Source organism: Delphinapterus leucas, chromosome 11 (assembly GCF_059928025.1).
Source record: "Delphinapterus leucas isolate spDelLeu-1000000601 "Yukka" chromosome 11, BTC_Dleu_Yukka2, whole genome shotgun sequence".
In the NCBI taxonomy this organism is placed as follows: Eukaryota; Metazoa; Chordata; class Mammalia; order Artiodactyla; family Monodontidae; genus Delphinapterus; species Delphinapterus leucas.
The window spans coordinates 92,943,973-92,963,487 of record NC_143139.1 but is presented as its reverse complement, the minus strand read 5'-3'; the positions used below and the strand labels follow the sequence as shown (position 1 = coordinate 92,963,487).

General features: G+C 46.9%; 1 protein-coding gene across 1 annotated transcript in view; it reads left to right on the top strand.

The window, feature by feature from the left end:
• The window catches only part of FAM227A (family with sequence similarity 227 member A), an 80,897-nt gene that overhangs the window by 17,891 nt on the left and 43,491 nt on the right, over positions 1-19,515 (top strand). Inside the window, exons 3-10 of the mRNA XM_089921328.1 lie at positions 974-1,046; positions 1,664-1,740; positions 3,210-3,356; positions 7,405-7,506; positions 8,003-8,107; positions 10,142-10,265; positions 13,637-13,751; positions 18,470-18,547. Coding sequence (XP_089777454.1) covers positions 974-1,046; positions 1,664-1,740; positions 3,210-3,356; positions 7,405-7,506; positions 8,003-8,107; positions 10,142-10,265; positions 13,637-13,751; positions 18,470-18,547 — 821 coding nt within the window. The remainder of the gene's footprint in view (positions 1-973; positions 1,047-1,663; positions 1,741-3,209; positions 3,357-7,404; positions 7,507-8,002; positions 8,108-10,141; positions 10,266-13,636; positions 13,752-18,469; positions 18,548-19,515) is intronic.

Sequence of the window (19,515 nt, the reverse complement as noted above, 5' to 3'; positions counted from 1 at the left end):
CTTAGCAGTGTGACCCCTTCCCTGACACACACACACACCTGCGCACACTCCAGTACCTTTAGCTCATCGTGCAGGCCGGGGCTGCCAGTTCAGGAGAAAGGTGGGGGAAGGCTGGAGGGGCATTTCACGGTTTATCAAGCTAAGGAGAGATGCCTCATCCCTCGTATTCCCAACACTCGTGCCCCGCCACCTCTGGCCAGTCCTCTGTGACTGCTCCAGCCCATACCGATCTTACTCCTTTGAATACTAAACATAGCAGTTTAGGACTTAATTGTTCCACGTGTGTTGATTTGGTTCTCTGAATAGACTGTAAATTCCTTGAGGGTGGTGAAGACATAATCATACTTTAACTTCGTTACCCAAGCTCAACGCTGGACTGGTTGACAATCAGTACAACTTGCTGGGTCACTGACATTCATTTTCCTTTCCTCCCTTTTTGGCAGGACTGGGGGTAAGAGGAGTCAGAGATCAAGAGAAATCTCTGGAGAGGTCAGGGGTGTGATGATTAATAATAATAATAGTTACCCTTTGTTGAGCGGCTCCGATCTGAAAGCCTCTGTGCTAGTGTTTCAAAGCGTGTTACATTCTTTATATCTTATCCTTATGAGAGCACTGGGAGGCAGGTATTATTATCCCCCTTTACAGAGGCCAAACAGTAGCTTGTAACCCGTGGAGCCATGATCGGAACCCTGTTCCCAATCCTGTACTCCTCAGGAGCGTAGCCAGGAGGAGGGGCAGGTGAGAGAGCGTGGGGGTGGGGGACACATCGGTGGTGACACTCAGGGGGATGAGGTCAGTGACACAGATGGCCACCAAGGCCCTACCACCTAGTGGGAGACAGCAAGGCCCTGCCACGCACTTTGTTCCAGGCCTTTTGCACACCAGCAGGAGAAATGGCCTACTCCCTGACCCCTGCCCTCCTCTAAGATTTGCACTAACCCCTAAAACCCCATTTCTTTTTTGGTTTTTGAAGGCAATTGAGAAGTACGAGATGGAGAAGAAGGCTTTAAAAGGAGAGAGAAGTCGCGGCAGCTTGGGAGACAGAGGCAAAACTCCTTTCTCATAGCCTTGATGGTGTTTTTGTGGGGTTTGGTGTTTTAGTATCTAAAATGTAATCGAGTAGGAGTCTGGAGTCTCAGATGAGGGTATTTTTAGCCTCTTCTGAAAGAGCCTTTACTCTGACTTCTTGGCATAGGGCAAGGAAGGGGGGAGGGACAACACCATTTCCAGACAACCTGTATGGGACACACTGCACCAGGTGCTTTCATACGTATCCCCCTGTTAAAGGTTCCTAATGCCCCCTACCTGTGAGGCGGGTGCCATAGAAAGTGTTTTATAGATGAGAGAATAGGCTTGGGGGTAAGGGAACAACTTGCCGAAAGCCACACAGCTTGTCTGTGGCAGGTCCTGGATTCTCCCCAGCCTGACTTCAAAGCCCACGTTTTATCTACTCCTCCTGGCTGCTTCTCTGGCTCAAGCAGTCTAATCAAATGAGGGGAATCTTAGTAAGTCAGCAACCCAGGTGGGATCTAGGGAGACTAATAGTGTGCGTGTCATCTGACTGCTCAGGTTGAATGAAAAATCACAGGTATGATCACCACACAGCAGTGGACAGACCCCGTGGTTACTCACATCCTATTTCTCTTCTTCCATACTTCTGCAGAAAAGAGCGAAAGAAAATCTCAGTGTATTTGCAAAGGCTCAGAATCCAGGAATGTCAAATCTTTCATTATCAAAAGGGTAAGGGATCTATGGCTAGGTCTGTTTCTGCTGGGCATGGGCTAGATTTTATTCCCAGGGAGGGGATACTTGGCACCTGGATGGTGACTACGCAGGAAAATGGCAGAATTCCCTTTTTAGAGAATCTTAAAGTATTTTAACAATGCTGGAATTTCTCATAACGCCTCAAAAAGGTAGAATGAGGAGTGTTCTAGAGGTCATTTGTCTGTTTATTTTTAGAACTCAGAAGATGTTTGCCCTTAGAAACAGTGAGTTCAGATTCAGTTCACACAGCCACTGTGCCGCGCAGCTCCGCGGGGCCCATTCCCACAGCAGTGCTGGTTTTGTCGGTCACTGCAGATAGCCCGGGACGCTGGCAGTCGGGAACAGTCAGAGGACATGTCCAGCATCAGGCAGCTTTTCAGTAGCAGAGACCTGCTTCCCTCTCAGATCCTCGGACCTGCGGCCAGGCTCTCTCTGCTGCCTCTGCAACCACAGCCTGGCCCCGCCATACAGCCGCCCCAGTTAAGATCCTCCTAAGCTGGCTCTTTAACTACCCAGCTCGTGTGTATTCAAACCTTGAAATGCTGGAGAACGCGTTATCCTTTTTTCACTTTTTAGCCACACAGCATAAAGCCCGATGGTTGACGGTCTGCATTGAAACTGTCATACTACCCATGATGGTGGCTGAGCACATTTTAATGTCCTGTCCAAGGCAGGACAGCTAGTAAATGGGAGAGCTGACATCTGACTCAGAGTCAAAGCAGTTAATCACTGAGTTCTTCCATTGTCAAGGCCATAGCCCAGTTAGAGAGGAACTCAGTCCCTCAGAATGTTTCCAGTAGGTGCCTTTGGGTGGTGGTAATAGGTTTCCTCTTTCTACTTTTCTGTATTTTTACATTTTTTATAGTTATATTTTATTTTTATTCTAAAAATCCATTTAATGTATATGTTAAGAACCATAGGGATAGTGGTATCCTTTGATCTAATAGTTTTGAGAAATTATTGAGAAATTTTTGAGAAATTTTGAGAAATTCATACTAAATAAATAACCCCAAAGGGGTGAACCGTATGCTCCAAGTTACTAATAAATAATATTAATTTGAAGTGATCAGTGAGTAGTTAAATTAAAGCAATCTTGTTAACAAGATATATTATTTTAAATGATAAATTTGAATACAGTGTAACAATGTGAAAAATCTAAAGTTAAGTGGATAAAGCAGGACATAAAAGTGTGTGTGTACATATACGTATTCTAAAATGATTGAAGTAACATACATATTTGTATACATGTGCTCAAAGCCAGAAAGGGAAAGTGGAAATAATGTATATAGGTGTTTGGTAAGGGGTGCTGGGATCATGAACGCACTCTATAAAACACTCTGTCTATAAGGTTGTTATATTGTCTCCGTGATAAAAAGCAGATACTGTATTGTTTTAAACTGTCAAAATGATGGACCCCATTTTCGTATTCTGCTTTTTTTCTTCAGAAAACAGCAGACAAAAATATGCTGGCAGAGCTGTACCAGTATCCACAGTTTGACGACTCTAAGCCAAACAACCTTCCAAATGGGGTGGACTTCTATGACATGGTGGGCAATGTGATCCAGGCTGAGAGAAACCCCCTTAGTGGCAAGGTAAGGAAAGAGAGCGGCAGCCCCTCTGTGATATCCAGCCAGCCTCACACCAACCTGCGCGGCAGACACAGCGGTCCCAGTTTTACACACCAGGACACCAAGAGTGGTGGCAATTAAGTTGCTGAGGGCCACACAGTTTGCAAGTGACTGAGCTGAGATTAGATGCCAGGCCCACGTTTCCTCCAAAACCTACATCCTTTCTCCCAGACCTCTGGTCTCCCAAATAACTGTTCTGATCACGTATCCTATTAGCACAACATTTTGAGTTCACACCCTCATGATATATGTTTCTTTATAAATGATATATGTGTTCTGTTGTCAGTCACGATGTTGTATATTGGTAAATTTAATTTCTTTTTTTTCTTAATTAGACATTAGTTAGAATATTTACTTCCCATACCCTGTGGTACCCCTTGGGGTGAGTCACCCACTTGGAGAGCAGTTCACACTGGGTTCCTTAGGAAGGAAGGAAGGGAGAATTCGAAGGCCCTGAAGAACCTGTGTGCGTGTGAGACAACGCTGGCCACTCAGGAGCTGGGGGATAGTTGTGAGGAGGGGTGGAGAGGGGAGGAGGCCCAGAAAATGGTCTCAGCAGGCTTGCAGCTGTGCCTCATCGCCCTTCACGATGGCACAACTCCAGGGTCCCCAAAGCAGCTATGACATTGTATCCTCAGCTCCTAACTAGTCACCCCCACCCCCATTCTTGGGACCCAGCTTTGCAGTCTCTTCTGTCTGTACTTCTCATTGCTGCTTCAAACCACACCCCCATCTCTCCCTCTTTCTCCCTCTCCCTGCCCACCCCCATCTCCTCCTCCCTGTCTCCCTCTCCCTTCTCTGCCTTCTTCGCCCTCTCTTCATGATTTTTCCCTGCTGCCCTCTCTCTGGCTGTGTCTCTACCTCTGTTCCATCTTGCATTCAGACTTCCTAAGAGCAATGATCTGTTTAGGCCAGTCACTGCCCAGTATGACAATGGTGTCTGCTGGATTTCCAGTGCCGGGCTCTGGCATGGACTGCAGTCAGTAAGCTGCCTTTCACCAGGTGCTGGTCCCCAGGGCAGGCAGTGGTCACCCTGGGATCAGGTACCTGATCCCCTGCTTTCTTTATCAGAGAGGTAGAGGAGCAGCAGGCACTCAGAGCATCACATTCTCTCCAGGACAACGTAAAAAGATGCTCACCACGTGGATTGTGTGACAGCAAGGGACTGGAGGGCAGTACATCTTTGGTGGTTAAGTAGCTCTCTGGGCTCCAGTTTCTTGTCCTATAAAATAGGGATAACAGGGCTTCCCTGGTGGCGCAGTGGTTGAGAGTCCGCCTGCCGATGCAGGGGACGCGGGTTTGTGCCCCGGTCCGGGAAGATCCCACATGCCGTGGAGCGGCTGGGTCCGTGAGCCATGGCCGCTGAGCCTGCGCGTCCGGAGCCTGTGCTCCACAACGGGAGAGGCCACAGCAGTGAGAGGCCCGCGTACCACAAAAAAAAAAAAAAAAATAGGGATAACAATAGTCTCTACCTTGAAGTATTATTGTAAAATTAAATAAGATAATATACATTAGCACACTTAGCACAGTGCTTAGTAAGTCATAATTGCTCAAAAAATGATAGCTTTTATTACCAATGTTATTAGAAAAGTTTAATGATCAATAATAGAAGAAGAGTACAGTCATTTTTGGTTTATACATGATGGACTACTTAGCCACTACAGTGAATATGTATGAAGAGTGTATTTTAACATGCTATGCTATGTTGTTAAATGAAAAACATCGGTATATAAAATTGCAGTACAGTGTTACATAAGCACACACAGGAAAATCTGGGGTGAAACCATACATAGCTATCACTAGCATTCTCTGAGTAATAAGATTGTAGTTTTTAAAAAAAATTTTATTGAAACATAGTTTATTTACAATGTTGTGTTAGTTTCAGGTGTACAAGATTATAGGTTTTTTTCTTCTTCCTTTTTATATAATTTAAAAATGGAAGAAAGACCTTTGGAAATGGATGGGGTGTTTCACAGACCCGCCGTTCCTGTGAGACCTTCCAGCACCTCTGCTGCCCCTGACAGGCCCGCTGGCCCAGCCGCATGTGCTCTTGCTCCATTTGCTGTGTGGGTGGCCCCCAGGACAGTGACTACGATGCTACTTAATGTCCCATTTTTTAGGTCCCCTGGGGAATGTTTTCCTTAGATCTTAATCCCAAGAAAAACTGTGCATCTACGGGAATGCTTTTAGCCTTATAACTGATGCTGGTTCCTGCTTTTCTCTGGCTCCCAGGAAACCCAAGGTAGATATGTGCCCTGGCTTTAAAAGGACCCTCTTCCATCCTGCTTGGGGGCCATCCCAAATTTTACTTGCCTCCTCCTGGGATTCCTTCTCTCACATGTCTGTTTACCTGTGAACACCTTCAGGGCAGGGACTCTCCATCAACATCCTGAGCACCTAGGTGCTCGATAAATATCTGTTGAAGAGCTGAAATGAAATCTTTTTGAAAGGAAGCAGGAGCGTGAATAAATAAACAATAAAGAGCTAGCACACCCTTAACAAGTGTTGCCTAAGTGCCTGGCACTGTTCTAAGTGAGTACGTATGCGTTGCGTGTGTGTCACTCATTCATTTAACCCTCAGAGCAGTCCTGGAGGTAGAGACCGTCGCCATCATCATCTCCATTTCCCAGATGAGGAAACTGAGCACAGACAGTCTCAGTAACGTTGCTCAGGGTCACGCAGCTAATAAGCTTAAGAGCTGGATTAGAATCCAGGCAGTGCGGTATCAGAGTCTGTGCTCTCCACCTCTCTGAGGATACTGCCTCTCTAAGGAAACGTGAGGAATGGAGGAAAAGGCAAAGCCAAGAGCAGGGCTCAGAGAGCTCCTTGCTAACTAGGGTGGCTTGTGTATCAGTGCACCATGCCCTCAGCTTCTGTAGGCTTGAAGGGAGTGCCAAGGCGTCTTTCCCTTTGCATCCAGGATGGGGGCAGGAGAGAGATCTCTGCTCCTCCTAATGGTAAGAGGAGAGGCAGCCTTACCATGTCTCTGGGGCCAGGCTGCCTGCTTTTGAGCCTCCCAGGCTGGGTAAGCTTAGGCAAGAATCCTAACCTTTCGACCCTCATTTTTCTCTTCTATAAATTGGGGATAACAGTTCCATCAACCAGCACCAACCACAGAGATAGATGATGAAAAATAAAGCGAGATAAACAATGAACGGCATAGCTCAGTGCCTGATACATGGCAAGCATTCACCAAATGTTACATATTATCGTGGTAGCAGCTCTGGAGTCAGGGAAGGTTCAAGACCCAGTTTAGGACAATGAAGCCTGAATTTTCTGCCTCTCTGAGTTCACTGATAATTCTGTTCTAATTTTAGAACTCCATATGCTTACTGCTAACTCAGCAGGATTTCATGGTCCAGTGAGTTGCATCTGTATAATATCTATGTTTGTTGATACTGATTATTATTGAATGAACACAGATGACAGCATGGAGCAACTGCCTAGAGTTATGGGTTCCGATCCTGGCTCTGCCACTTGCTGGCTGAGTTACTTTGGGCAAGAGACTTCAGCAATATATTTGTTTTGGCCGCGCCACGTGGCTTGCAGGATCTTAGTTCCCCCACCAGGGATCAAACCCGTGCCTTCAACAGTGAAAACGCAGAGTCCTAACCTCTGGACCTCCAGGGATTCCTGTGACTTATCAGTTTAGTCCTCAGTTTCCTCATCTGTGAAATGGAGATAATAACACATGCCTTGTATGATTATTGTAGGGGTTAAATGAGAACATGTAAAAAAACCTGGCAAGGTAAATAGTTGGCACTCACTGAAAGGTTAGGTGGTTTTTTTTTTTTTAAGTTGACCCCAAAGTGTGTTGACTCCAAAGATGTCTGGCGGGGAGGTGGTGTGATTAATGACAATAAAAAGCCATGGAACATAGGTGGAAAAGCGGGTTTTGAGTGGAGGTGATTATGAATCTGGCTGTGGCTCCAGGTAAATTTCAAAGAATAAATAAGTAAATAAATAAACAATAACAATAGCAGTAATCATGTGAATTTTGTTTCTTTTCAAGTCTTTCTGTTCAGATAGAGAATTAGAGCAGTTTCTCTGTTCTCCTTCTGTAAGAGCCATGTGGCTGGATAGCTTCTGGTGGATCTTTCATGAAAGGTACCAGGTAAATGCAAATCCGATGGCTTCTCTCCCTCACTTAAGTTATTTTTCTGTGGCACAAACCCCAGCCTCTTTAACGTGGGCTGTAAGCCCTTCTGATTCCACGGACCGCCCCGGCAGCCTCATCTGTCACACCCTGTCCCTTCCCCACCCATGCCTCGTCCATGCACTCTGGGCTGTAAACATTGCACCACGTCCTGCAGCTCCCCAGAGCATTAAGAACTGGTCCGTGTCACATGGCTGGTCAATGGCAGGGCAGAGAGTAAAGTCAGGACCTCCTGGCCCAGAGTTTGGGTGCTTTCCTCGACATTCTACCTCTCTGTATGTGTTTTATAGATCCTATAAAACAAATCAGTGCAGTATTTCATAAATAATATGAGATTAATTACCTTGAGAATAAGATTCCTAAAAATGAGAGAAATACTTAGTTAAGATTCCCAGTCCTTGGCCGCTTCAACAAGGGGCTCTAGTAATTCCTTCTCTGTTTTTATTCCTGGTAGCCAAAGAAGGAAGTCCAGAGCAAGCTGTTCGACCGGATAGCCCAGCACTACGCCTTTCTTTTGTCTCGTGAATCCAGGTCCCACTACGAAGAGGCTCTCTTAAAAGTGAGCATCAATCGCTGTTTAGGAAAAAAAATTACATTGGATAGCTATTCACTGCTAGTGCCAAGTTAACGCCCTTAACGTGCTTTCCATAAGGGAGTAATTAGTAAGTTGTGATGTATTCATGTACTGACTTGTAATGCAGCAGTTACCAAAAATAAGGTAGATCTATATATACTGATAGGGAAGATGTAATGATGTATTTCAAGTGAAAAACAAAACTCCATGTTAGAAAAATTATATGTATATGTATGTGTGCCTATGAGTACAAAAAAAGTCTGGAAAAATATTTACCAAACTCATAGCAATGCTTATTATCTCCAGGGAATAAGGTTATAAGAAGCTTCCTTTTATATTTTATTTATTTCTATAGTATTTAAATAAGCATGAGATTTGAAAATTATGAATATACATATGTACTTTTTATATATATGTGTATGTACATGTATACTAAAAGGGTTGCTAGAAGAAAATATAAGTGAATATTGACATGATTTGGGGGTAGGGAAGGACTTTCTAAATATGATCCCAAGGGATTAACCATAAGAAGACTGATTTAACTATATAAATTATTTAAATTGCTACAGTCAAAGTTAAAAGGCAAATGAGAAACTATGCAAAAAATACTGGTAACATATATGGCACACAACATAAAGAAGTCTTACAAATCAATAAGAAAAATGGACCAATGGACAAAGTACATAAACATTCACCAGGGAAGAAATAAAAATGGGAGAAAAAGTTCACCTTTGACAATAATCGAGGGAATTCCCTGGTGGTCCAGTGGTTAGGACTCTGCTCTTCCACTGCAGGGGGCGCAGGCTCTATCCCTGGTCGGGGAGCTAAGATCCCGCATGCTGCGTGGTGCGGCCCCCCCAAAAATAATAATAATTGAAAATACAAATTAAAACAATCCTTTGGTACGTCTTTTTACCTGCTAGATTGCATAGATTAAAAAACGTAATTCCCAGTGTTATGAAGGACGTGGGGAAATGGCACTCAGACAGCCTGAGTGGGAAGTGAATTGGGACAGATGGGCTGAAAGGCACTTACACTAGTTAAGTGTCTGCTTAACAAGTTGCTTAGGCTTTCAGTGTCTCAGTTTCATCACCCATAAAATGAGGACAATAATGCCTCTCTCGCTGAGTTGTCCTGAGTATTAAATGAGATGATGTTTGTAAGGCATCTGACATATCACCCAGCACACGCTAAGCCCCCAATATATAATAGCTGCTATTATTACTCTTATTATACCATCTTCTGGAAGTCATATTTGAATATATAGTAAAAGCTGCTTTCATTTATGCATTCAACAAATTTTTTTGTGCATTCAACAAATTTTTGATTGCTTAATATGTGCCAGACACTGAGCTAGCTTAATAAATAAATATAATTATTCTGCATAATTTGTAATGCAAAGTCCTAGAAACAAGACAATATCCACAGGTGCTGAATGTTTAAGTAAATTTTGATATGGTCACTCAGCACAATATTATGAAGGTCGCTACTGGAAAAAAAAAATCCCAAAGAGTTTATAGTAACCCGGGGAAGTATTTATGTTATGATGTTAAATTAATAAGCCAGATATAAATGTATAATTTGACCTTAACCATAGTTAAAAAGGAACAACAGTACTACTTATGCACAGGAAAGGAAAAAAAAAAAAAAACCAGGAAGTAGGACTTAATATTATCTCTGGGAGACAGTAAGATGGGTATGTCAAATGTACTTTGTTATCTTCTGCGCTAATCTTTGGCCAGGTTGTAGAAGGGGCTGAGGCACAGACCGCATGCAGAGGAGCTGGGGGAGGGGGCTTTGCTGGCCAACGTAGCATGGTGTTTGAGGAGTGGTCCCCAGGTAGGGTAAGGGGTCCACCGAGATGTGGGGCAGCTGCAGATAGAAATTGCTTCCCTCGTGAACAGGAAGGCAGCACGGTGTCAGGTAGGGGGTTTTATCACAGGTCCTTTCTGAAGTCAGGGGCTCTTTTCTGGGTGTGGAAATGTCCAGAATATTGCCTGAGCTCTGCTTGCCCCCCAGAGGTTGCCATCACTTCTGAGTAAAGCCCTGTACACCAGCTTCTGCTGCTGCTTCCCTCAGTCCTGGTTCAACACTCACGAATTCAAGTCTGACATCTGTAACACGATGAGCCTGTGGATTTCAGGTGAGAGGTGGCTACTTTCCCCTGGGGAAAGCAATTCCAGAAACATGTCTTCCACCCGAGCCCAGGTAGGTTCCTGTTTGCCATCACACCTCTTCATCGAGGCAGTTGTTCTTTTCTCTCCTTGACAATAAAGAAAGTAAAGTGTGTGGTTAGAGCCCGAGGAGTACTCATGATTCTGCTCCCTCAAACAGTTCTGAGACATTCCTAGTCCCCTTTCATCCCCAGCTGCATCGGCTGGGAGCAGGTTTCGGCACAGCCCTGTTAGTTAACAATGTGCTGTAGGCCGATGGACCCAGGAACCCAAAAGCAGTGTGCTGGCTAGATAAGCCCACTTTCCACCCGCACTGTGGCCCCACTTGACCCAACTGTCGTCCCCCTCTTCCTGCAGCACACACAGTGCCAGCTTGATGTTTGCTTGTCAATTACTTTTCAGTCTCCTTCCTCACGTCCCCCATCTCAACCCAGACATCCTCTAAGGTCGTTGAAAGCTGAGAGGTTCCCTGTGTACTAGGTACTGTGCTAAGTAAGCACCTTTCACATTTCCTACTGTGTTGAGGGTCTCCGAGATCAGTTCCACATTAGGAGATTAGGTAGAGCTCACAGGTCTCGGCACACAGTTGTATTTATGGCTAAGACTTATTATTACGATGTAGTAAGGGTCCACAGCCAGGGGAAAGACAGGCATTGTTTGGAGGAATTCACGCGCAGCCCTCCTCCTCCCGTGAGGAGTTATACAGAGCCCCTCATCCCACTGCAGTGAACACGTGGCAACATGTGTGTGATGTTTCTGCCCAGAAGCCCGTTAGAGAAACAGCGCCCAAGGGTTTTACTGCGGGCTGGTCATGGAGGCACCTCTGTCTATCGTGTACCAAAGTTCTAGGGAAGCAGGTGTTTAGCATCAGCTACATTGTTATATAAACAGTCTAGGCGCAGTGAGTCACTCGTCAGCTAGGGAATAAAATTTCCCCCAGCTTTATTGAGATATAATTGACATAGGACACTATGGAAGTTTAAGGTGTACAGTATGATAATTTGATACACGTATACATTGTGAAGTTTTTACCACAAGCAGGTGAGTTAACACATCCTTCACCTCACATAATCCCCATCATGTTGTTGTTGTTTTATGGTGAACATTTAAGATTTACTCTCAGGACTTCCCTGGTGGCACAGTGGTTAAGAATCTGCCTGCCAGTGCAGGGCACAAGGGTTCAAGCCCTGGTCCAGGAAGATCCCACATGCCGCAGAGCAGCTAAGCCCGTACGCCACAACTACTGAGCCCCCATGCCACAACTACTGAAGCCCATGCACCTAGAGCCCGTGCTCCACAAGAGGAGCCCCCGCTCGCCACAACTAGAGAAAGCCCGTGCGCAGCAACAAAGACTCAACACAGGCAAAAATAAATAACTAAAATAGATACACTAAAAAATAAATAAATAAAAAGATTTACTCTCAGAGCAAATTTCAAGTGTACAATACAGTGTTATTAACTGTAGTCACCGTGCTGTCCATTACATCCCTGGAACTTGTTCCTTCTGTAACTGCAAGTTTGTACCCTTTGCCCCACATCTCCTGATTTTCCCCACCCACAGCCCCTGGCAACCACTGTCCTACTCTCCGCTTGTACGAGTTTGGCTGTTTTAGATTACACACACATAAGTGAGATCATACAGTATTTGTCTTTCTCTCTGAGACTTATTTCACTTAGCAAAATGTCCTCAGGGCCCATCCATATTGTCACAAATGGCAGGATTTCCTTCCTTTTTATTGCTGAATAATGTTCTATTGTGTATACATGCCATAGTTTCTTTACCCATTCATTTGTGAGTGGACAGTTAGGTTGTTTCCAGGTCTTGGCTATTGTGAATAATGCTGCAGTGAACATGAGCGTGCAGATATCCCTTTGAGATAGTGATTTCATTTCCTTTGGCTGTATATCCAGAAGTGAGATTCCTGGATCATATGGTACTTCTATTTTTAATTTTTTGAGGGACTTCTGTACTGCTTCCATAGTGGCTGTTCCAACTTACATTCCTATCAACAGTACACAAGAGTTTCCTTTTTTCTCACAACCTCGCCAGCATTTGTCGTCTCTTGTCTTTTTGACAATAGCTGTTTTAATAGGTGAGAGGTGATAATCTTATACTGGTTTTGATTTGCATTTCCCTGATGATTAGTGATGTTGAGCACCTTTTCATGTACTTGTTGGTCATTTGTATGTCTTCTTTGGAAAAATATCCGTTCAGATCCTTTCTCTTTCTCTAATTGGACTGTTTGGATTTTTTTGCTACTGAGTTGTATAAGTTCCTTACAGACTTTGAATATTATCCCCTTATTAGACATATGGTTTGCAAATATTTTCTCCCATTCTGTAGGTTGCCTTTTCATTTTGTTGTTTCTTTTGCTGTGCAGAAGCTTTTTAGTTAAATGTAGTCCCACTTGTTTATTTTTGCTTTTGTTTCTTATGCTTTTGGTATCATACCCTCCAAAATCACTGCCGAGACCAATGTCAGGGAGCTCTTTGCCTGGGTTTTATTCTAGGAGTTTTATGATTTCAGGTCCATTTAAGTCCTTAATCCATTTTGAGTTGTGAATGGTGTAAGGGGTGTCCAGTTTCATTCTTTTGCTTATGAGTATCCAGTTTTCCCAACACCATTTATTGAAGAGACTATCCTTTGCCCATTGAGTATTCTTGGCTCCTTTGTTAAATATTCGTTGATCATATATGCACGGGTTTATTTCTGGGCTCTCAATTCTGTTTCATTGATCTGTTTTTCTGCTAGTACTATATTGTTTTGATTTTCATAGCTTTGAAATATGTTTATTTATTTATTTTTGTAAATTTATTTATGTTTTTTGGCCGCATTGGGTCCTCATTGCTGCGTGCAGGCTTTCTCTAGGTGCAGCGAGCAGGGGCTACTCTTTGTTGTGGTGTGCAGGCTTCTCATTGCGGTGGCTTCTCTTGTTGCAGAGCATGGGCTGTAGGTGCACGGGCTCAGTAGTTGTGGCACATGGGCTCAGTAGTTGTGACTCGCGGGCTCTAGAGCACAGGCTCAGTAGTTGTGGCACACGGGCTTAGTTGCTCTGCGGCACGTGGGATCTTCCCGGGCCAGGGCTTGAACCCGTGTCCCCTGCATTGGCAGGCAGATTCTTAACCACTGAGCCACCAGGGAAGCCCAGCAAAGTGTAGTAGTGTGTTGAACAAACAAACAAGGCTACAAGGCCAGTACTGGGGGGAGGGAGGAGGGATAATGCTGGAAGCTCAGCCTCCCCGGGACCAGCAGAGGCATCTCAGAGGCCTCTGTCTTCCATTTTCTGCCTTCCTTTCTCTTTTGCAGAAGTTTTCATGATCACTCTTGACTCCCTCTTAGGTATATATCCTTGCCCACACAGCTATAATAGCTGGGACTACTCGAAACTGGATCCAGAGAGATTCCAGAGAGAAGAATTGATGTTGCAGAGAGAAAGTCTGCTGAAGGGTAAGGTGCCAGCTAGGGACTTCCGTCCCCTCTGTCCCCTGCCACACCCAGCTACCATCTAGTCCGGGCTGGGAGGGGCTCTAATACTGAAATCCTCAGGCCTGGTTCTCTCTCACGTACCTCAAACTAGCCTCCAAAATGACTGAAATGTTAATGCTTAGCAACTATAGAGTCAGCACACCAAAAGTGCTGGGATGTGTGGGAATTTTAAAACAGTAGATGTCAGTTATTCGGTGTCTACCATGTGCCAGGCACCAGGTATCCTTTTTTTATATATATATAAATTTATTTTTTTAATTTTTTTATTTTTGGCTGCATTGGGTCTTTGTCGCTGTGTGTGGGCTTTCTCTAGTTGCAGCGAACAGGGCCACTCTTCGTTGCAGTGCGCGGGCTTCTCATTGCGGTGGCTTCTCTTGTTGCGGAGCACGGGCACTAGGCACGCGGGCTTCAGTAGTTGTGGCTGGTGGGCTCTAGAACGCAGGCTCAGTAGTTGTGGCGCACGGGCTTAGTTGCTCCACGGCATGTGGGATCTTCCCGGACCAGGGCTCGAACCCATGTCCCCTGCATTGGCAGGTGGATTCTCAACCACTGCGCCACCAGGGAAGCCCCAGGTATCCTTTTTTTTTCTTCCTGCAGTACGCGGGCCTCTCACTTTTGTGGCCTCTCCCATTGCGGAGCACAGACTCCAGACACGCAGGCTCAGCGGCCATGGCTCACGGGCCTAGCTGCTCCACGGCATGTGGGATCCTCCCGGACCAGGGCACAAACCCGTGTCCCCTGCATCGGCAGGCAGACTCTCAACCACTGCACCACCAGGGAAGCCCCCCAGGTATCCTTTCAATTTAATCCTCACAACGGCCAGCTGAAGTACACATTAAATCCACTTCACAGGTGAGGAAACCAGAGTTCAGAGAAGCAACTTGCCCAAAGCCAACTTTCTTTTCGCACTTAACAGACACGTAAAGAGCGCCACGTGCCAGGCACTGTGCTAAATAAACACTGGGAACACGGCGTGGAGGCAAGCACAGCCTCCGCTGTGTGGTCTAGTGGGAAATCGAGGTCAGGCAGTTATCCTACAGTGGACTGGGCACTGGTGACAGGTATACAGGGTTCTGAGGCAGCAGCAGGAGGGGGACCCAGGCCAGCCCTGAGAAGGTCAATAAGTGGCAGGTGAAGCGAAGGACCACTGTGTTCCAGGCAGAGGGGACAGCAAGTGAGAAGACCCAGAGGCGCTGAGGGAACAGAGGCAGTCCTCGTGGCAACAATGAAAGGACCGTGATGGGCAGCCAGCCCGTGGGTGGCTAAACCAGGATTCAACTCAGGACTGTGAAGCCAGGGAGACGCCACCTTGGGTTAGGATAAATTTACATCCTCCAGCTGGGGGCTGTCTGCCCCTTTTTATGGGACACCCCAGGGATGCAGCAAAGCCTTGTCTGTAATGGTCAGTAGGACCCAGGGAGCAGACAACATCTGGCTAATCAAACCCCCGTAGCAACATCTAGGACCCTTTGGAGGGGATAGGAGTGAGGAGAGTTGTTTTTTTTCTTAAATATGGTGAAAACAGTTCATGCTGTCAAAGAGCATGTATCTGAGCACATAGCAGTAATCTGAATAAAAATAATGCTAATGCACACGTCGTTCTCTGCACCAGCCACTGTTTGACTTGTGTCATTCCACACTGCAGCTTTTTGAGAAATCCTGTCACCTCCGTCTTACAGCAAGAATTGAGGTGCAGAGAGGTTCGTGTGCCCAGGGTTTTCCAGCACAGGTGGGGAGCCAGGATTTTGTCCAGATATGCTAATCAGTCTCCTGCTTCGGTCAGTCTGGCCTCTCTGACCAGTTAAACGATCCCCTCCCTCAGTCTAACGCCCTCGGGGAAAGCAAGCGTGCTCGGCAGGAAGGAGGGACCTCCTAAGAGGCAGTGCTGTCTCACCGTGGTGAGCTTCCTATCCCTGGAGGGCCCTGGTAGAGCTGCCGCATGCTGCCTAAAAGGTTCCGTGTTGGGTGGGAAGTTGGGTGAGGTGTCCCCCAAAGACCCTCTTTCTGAAGGCTGGAAAACTGCAGTTAGGATTGTGGCTAGGATAAATGAGGGTGGGGGAACTGTCCCCAAGGCCATGTTAACTTTCGGTAATTCCTTAGGACACACGCAGGGCTCAGTGTATAGTCGTACTCACCGCTGTGATCTATTGCAGCGAAAGGGCACAAAGCAAAATCTGCCAAGGGAAAAGACAGGGCTTCCCTGGTGGCGCAGTGGTTGAGAGTCCGCCTGCCGATGCAGGGGACGCGGGTTCGTGCCCCAGTCCGGGAAGATCCCACATGCCGCGGAGCAGCTGGGCCCGTGAGCCATGGCCGCTGAGCCTGCGCGTCTGGAGTCTGTGCTCCACAATGGGAGAGGCCACAACAGTGAGAGGCCCGCGTACCACAAAAAATAAATAAATAAATAAAATAAAGGGAAAAGACACGTGGAGCAAAGTCCAGTAAAACCAGGAGCAAGCTTGCAAGAGCCCTTTCCCGCAGAGTCACACAGGACCCACTTTAATTTCCCCAGCAAGTTGTGACAACACGTGTGAAATGTTGCCTGTCAGAGGAGCTCGTTAGGAACCCAGTGCCCAGGGTTTTCCTGGGTGCTGATCACATAGGCGCTCCCCTGTGTGGTCACATACCCAGATTCCAAACTCCCAGAAAGTGGGTATTCAGCGTAAACCACATTGTTTGCACCGACAGTTTAGGCACAGTGAACCACTCTTATCAGTGGTGGGAGCCCTCCCGAAAGCTAGATTCCCAGATGCCAATCAAGGGCCAAGCTTGCAATCAGGACTTTTCAAGGACAGTAGCCAGGACTGCTGTGTTAACGCTTTTTTGCACAGTTGTGAAGATGGACGTGAAGCCATAAGCGAGATGGAAACTCATGGAAATTCAAGAGCTTTCAAGCACAGTAGGACCAGGAGGAGACTGGAGCTGGGGCGGGTTCCAGATTCTAAGCAGCTCTAAGCATCTAACAGCCAGCGTTTGTAGATGTTCCTTAGAAGTAAGAAATAGAGAGGAGGATCAGGTCTGTGGAGAAAGGCTATACGTTCAATTTTAGATGATGAAATTGAGGGAAGGATGGAACATCAGGTGGAGATGTCTAAGACCTTGTTGGTGATACGGCTAGGGGAGAGATCGGGGCTGGGACTCCCACCTGGGGATTTATTCAGATACATGTGTTTGTAGAAATTACCTCTAAATGGGAATATCAAAGAAGGGAGGAGACAAGGAGGCTGAGGTCAGAGCCTTGGGGACCTCCTACACGCAGGAGGCGACAGCAAGAGAAATCAGAGGCAGGAGGAGCCCAGAAAGAATAGGGCTGTGGCAGCCAAGGTGGGCTCTACTGAGGGATGGTCAGTGGTGCCAACTACTACAGAGCGTACCCCAGAACAAGGCCTAGGAGGAAGCCATGGAATCATACAGATAGGTTGTTGGTGATCTTTATATATCGGCTTTATTGAAACCTAATTTACATACCATAAAATTAACCCCTTTGAAATGTATAATTCAGTGATTTTTAGTATATTCACATCCCCACGAATTCCCAAACGTTCTCATCATGCATCTCCAAACCCCCGTCAGTGAACTTTGAAACAGCTGTTAACATCAGCTGGCAAGAGGCGGGGCCCAGACTCAGGGGAAGGGGTACAGAAGTGAAAACAGACTGGAGAAAGCTGTGCTGCAGGGATTAACAGGGCTGGGGGTAGGAGAGCCACCCTCGTGTAAGCAAACACCATCGCTCTTAGATGCCAGCCGAGAAGAGCGGAAGTAGAATGGGTAGGGGAGGAGGGCAGGGTGCTTCAGCATCCCCCTCTCCCGTGAGGCCTCCTCCCTGGGGTAGGTTTCCTGGCTCAGGAGGCAGGCTACTGGGCCTTCACCTCTCTGCCCCACGTGGCTCCCGTGGTGTGGCAAAGACTCGCTGCTCTAAGTGTGGTCCGAGGACCAGCGGCATCGGCGTCTCTCTAGATTGACTAAAGCAGAGCCTGCAATTTGCCAGGGTCTCCCAGGGATCTGTAAGCACATTCCAGTGTGAGAAGTCCTAGTCCAGGGCACAAGGGAAGAGCATACCTGGCAGCCCTTAGGGAAGAGTATGGCTGCGGTTATCAGCTGGAAATTATAATAGCCACCACTTATTTGTCTAAGCACTTGCAGCTACTGACTCAAAAGGTTTGCTTTCCCAGCAGTCGCCATGGACACACAGGAATTTCAAAGTGAAAGAACAATCTAACCTGGAAATTGCCTTCGAATTTAATGACATTTCAATGAATATTAAATTTAACACCTTAAGAGGTTGATAGATGGTTACTCTTTTAAGTGTTTAGTCCAACATTTATTCATCTCAGTTGTGCAAAGCTCTGAGTTTTTGTTTTTCTTTTGAAGCCAATGCCTTTTTTGTTTCTTCTTATGGGTTGAGTGCTTGCCCTGTGTACTCCCTGCATACATCATTTGCTTTAATCGGCTCATCAGCCCTTCAAGGTAGTTAGTATTCACACCCTTTAACAGGATCAGAGATGTTAGGTAATTTGCCCGAGGTCACTCAGCAGGTGGAATGACCGAGAGGCTCTGCTTTGTCAGAGGCCAGTCCTCTCGCTGTTGCTGTTGCCTCCAGGGAGGGGGGCTGTCTCAAAGCTCCTCCTCTGCAGTGTCACCCCCAAGACAAGAAGGAACTGAAGAACTACTTTTTTTCTCTTCCCTAAGAAGAGATTTTTCTTTCCTCACTTCTAGGAGATACTCCAGCCAGAAGTCCCCCCAGAGCAAGAAGGTCTGCTGCCCTCAGGTGAGTGTGAGGCACAGACCCAGACCCCTTGGAGCCCCCTAAGCTTCAGTGACTTCCGGTTGGTTCCGCGCCTCTGCACTCCCCACCCCATCATCTCGGGGAGGGGTCCTGCTAGTCCTCCAGATATACATGGATGAGTGGGGCGCTAAAGGGTAGCCAGAAATGCAAGGACTCGGGGGAGAGAGGAGAGGAAGCAATCTTCAAGTGTAGGCCGCAGCACAGGTGCTTCTGTATCTTCTCCTCCCCAGTGACCCTCATCTCCAGCCTGAACCTGGCCCTCCTCCCCACACCTCCTTGTTCCTCTCTGCCCAGTTCCTCTTCCCTGCTGCGTAGCACCCAGCACCACCACTCCTCTCCCAACACCCCAGGTTGAGCTCCCTTCACTAGTGCAGTAGGCTCCTGTCTCCCTCAGGCTCTCATACCCCGCCCCCCGCTCCCCCCCCCCCGCATCCCTCCCCCCCCCGCAGTGTTTTCAAAACACAAATCTAATTACATCATCCTGTCACCACCTGGCCCTGCCCTACTCCCCCAGCCCTAAACACGGTCCTCTCAGCCCAAATGAAAAACGCCTTCCAAGCCTCGGAAAGCTTCCTCCTGCCTTGGGGTAGACGGCCCTGCGGGGCCCTGCCACGTCTGGCCAGCCCTGTTGCCACCCTCCCGGACTCTGGGGCTCCTGCCGCAGGGACCTTTCTCCTTGTAGACACCACACCCCCTACCTATACCTGGCCTCTGGACCTGCCGTTCCTCTTGTCCCGGGAAAGACCCCTCCACCACTTCCCTCATCATTGTCAGCATCTCCTCCCAGCGGTGGCTCGAAATCATCCAACGCTACCAATCAAGGCCTGTTTTTTTCTGATAAATGTCCAGGCAAACTAAGAATGGGGCCTTCCACTGCCTGTTGTGGTAAATAACACCTTACTGGCGCCGTCACAGCTGCTGGTTGGTTACTGCCGTTGACTCTGCGGCA